The following is a 2,483-nucleotide window of genomic DNA, read 5'->3' as shown; positions in this document are numbered from 1 at the left end:
AGCGATCGCCGACAGTTCACGTGACCGTGTGAGAGTACTGGAATTTTAATATCAGTTAGAAAATATGGGCCGAGGGGCGCCTGGGGGGCTCAGTCGGTTGAACGTCCGACTTCAGCAGGCCCGCGGCGATCTGGGGTCATGGGCACACGGAAATGGGAAGTGACAAGGTGCTGATGTCAGAGTGCACAGGGCTCATGGAGACACAACCTGGGTGAACCGGAGGGGGGCAAAGTCTAGAGCTCAGTGCCGGGGAGGGGACGGGACTGGGGCAGAAGTATCTGGTAACGGAGGCAAGCAGGGAGTAAAGCCACAAGGGGACTGTCACAGGCCCCTTAGGGGACGGAACTGGACATGTCGTGGGAAGCTGCTAGGGAGAGAGAGAGGCCTGTGTGGCTCCTTAGTGGAGGGAGACGCCCCGTCTTGGCGGGCTGGTAGCGGGATGACAGGTGTCTGGGAGGGGAGGTCGGGGCGCTGGGAGGGGTGTTGGGTGAAACCGGGGCAGCCTGGCACGGTGACAGATGAATGGACAACTGAACACACAGGAGGCTGAAACAGGGATTTATTTCACGGGAGGTGATGAGGCCGCGCAGGGGTGATGCCACTGAACATCCATGAATAAAAGGACACGGCAGATGCGTGAATAACCCGCCCGGGTGGGTTTTGGGGTTAGGCCTTTTGGGTCTGGGATGGAAACCAGCTAGGAGTCCGGTCGTCTTCGCGCACGAATTCTTGCCAATGACAGACACCCCACGCCCTTGGCTTTGGGACCCAGAGGAGCTCGGGGTCGGGATGAAGCCGCCGCGCACTCCCCAACCCCACAGAGCCCTCCCGCGCACCCAGGCCAGGGCCCCGGAGGCTCATCCCGTGCAGGCCCCGGGGCCCACGCCGTCCACGACAGGGCGACAGCGTGGCCTCCTGCCAGGACAGCCTCTCCTGCTGGCGGTCTCGGCCCCGGCCGGCGGCCGCAGCAAAGCCTCAGGCAGGAGAGACGCACAGTCCGGGTCAGCACGCGGCGGGCCACCCGACAGCCGCCACACTCACCGTGTCCTGGCTCCGGTCCAGCCCCAGCTCCGGGGCCCGGCTGGCGCTCCTGGGGGGCGGGCGATGCAGCATCACAGGGCTCGGCCCGGCCGGGTCAGGGCGCCCACCCTGCCTCCCCGCGGGGCCCGGCTGGTCCTTTAAAGAACCGAATGTCGGGCTGGGCTCCCCGCGCGCGCTCCCACCCGCTGAAGGGTAGGGTCCCGGGCCGCACCCCGACACTCTACACGCCGGGGAGGGGGTGGGTGTGTGACTGTCCCCTCCCCCCCATCTCAGTTGCAAACACCCTTCTTTCATCAGGGCAGCGGCTCTGGACGCGCCCGCGGACGCGCGGTCACACAGAGGCGGCGGCGAGCAGGGGACAAAGTAACAAGCGTGAGAAGCCAGAGGAGGGGGTGCGGCGCGCGTCCCGGACACGAAAGGCCGCGCCCGTGGTCTCCCCGCCCGCGCCCGGGCCCTCGGGACGGCGGCAGGTGCGCCTAGCTGAAGAAGCAGGAGGTGGTGGAGAAGGCGATAGCCGCGTAGACGAAGACCGACAGGTGCGGGCAATGGTCCAGGCAGCAGCCCTCGTCCGGGGGGAGGGCGGCGCGCGTCTCGGCCCTGGGGGGCTGCCCCGCTCGGGCCCCCTGCGCCCTCCCACCGGCGCGCCGACCAGCCCTCCTGCCCGCGGCCGACGCCGACCGGGGCGCGCGGGCCGCGGGGGGCTCTTCCGGGGGCGGCTCGTCCAACAGGCCCCCGGAGTCGGCGTCGGGGTCCGGGCGGGTCTGCGCGGGGTCCCGGGGCTCGTGCCGGAGGAGCGCGGCCTCCGTGGGCGCGGAGCGCGGGGGTCGCTGCGGACTGGGTCGCGCGCTGTGTCCGCCCGCGGAGGGGGCGGGGCCGCTGGGCTGCGCGCCTCCCCGGCTCCTCCCCGCGCCCGAGACCCGCCCCCCGCGTCCGCCGCGCGTTCCCATGGCAACCGGGGGCGGTGGCGGGGGGAGAGCTGCGAGCGGGGACTACCCCCCCCAGGGATGTGAGCAGGGGGCGCCTGGATCCCAGCTGCGCGCGCCGAGCTTCCCGGGGGGGGGGGGGGCGGGGGGTGGGGAGGGGCGTTGTCTTAAATGATTTCTTCAGAGTCTTCAGTCTTCAGAGTCTTTCTGCAGAACCGGTGTCACCAGGGTGCTCTGTCTCTCCGTCTCAGGGTGTTGCCAGCGATATCTTGCAGGGCCAGAGGCTCCTACACAGCTGGAGGTACTCAGAATACTGCTGATATTCTGATACAAGGAATGGATGGCTGAGCCCATCTCGCAGCTTAGCAAGCCCAACTCGCAGAGCTTCTAGCCCGCTAGGACACGGAGAACGTGGAACCCTCCAACATCGCCGCTGGGGACGTAAAAAGGTACGGTGGCTTTGGAAAACGGTTTTGGCAGTTTCATAAGAAGTTAAACGTGCACCTGCCACATTGCGAG

The 2,483-nt window shown here is 67.9% G+C and overlaps 1 protein-coding gene across 1 annotated transcript; it reads right to left on the bottom strand.

Annotated features, from left to right (window-relative positions):
- Positions 1 to 542: 542 nt before the first annotated feature.
- Positions 543 to 1,988, bottom strand: LOC123604208 (atherin). The gene has a single exon (XM_045490018.1). It carries the CDS (start codon positions 1,986 to 1,988, stop codon positions 1,518 to 1,520), a length of 471 nt encoding a protein of 156 aa, XP_045345974.1. The 3' UTR covers positions 543 to 1,517.
- Positions 1,989 to 2,483: the final 495 nt, after the last annotated feature.

Source organism: Leopardus geoffroyi, chromosome E1 (genome assembly GCF_018350155.1).
Source record: "Leopardus geoffroyi isolate Oge1 chromosome E1, O.geoffroyi_Oge1_pat1.0, whole genome shotgun sequence".
NCBI classification, from domain to species: domain Eukaryota; kingdom Metazoa; phylum Chordata; class Mammalia; order Carnivora; family Felidae; genus Leopardus; species Leopardus geoffroyi.
Note: the sequence above shows the minus strand (reverse complement) of the source record. Positions and strands in the feature narration are given on the sequence as shown.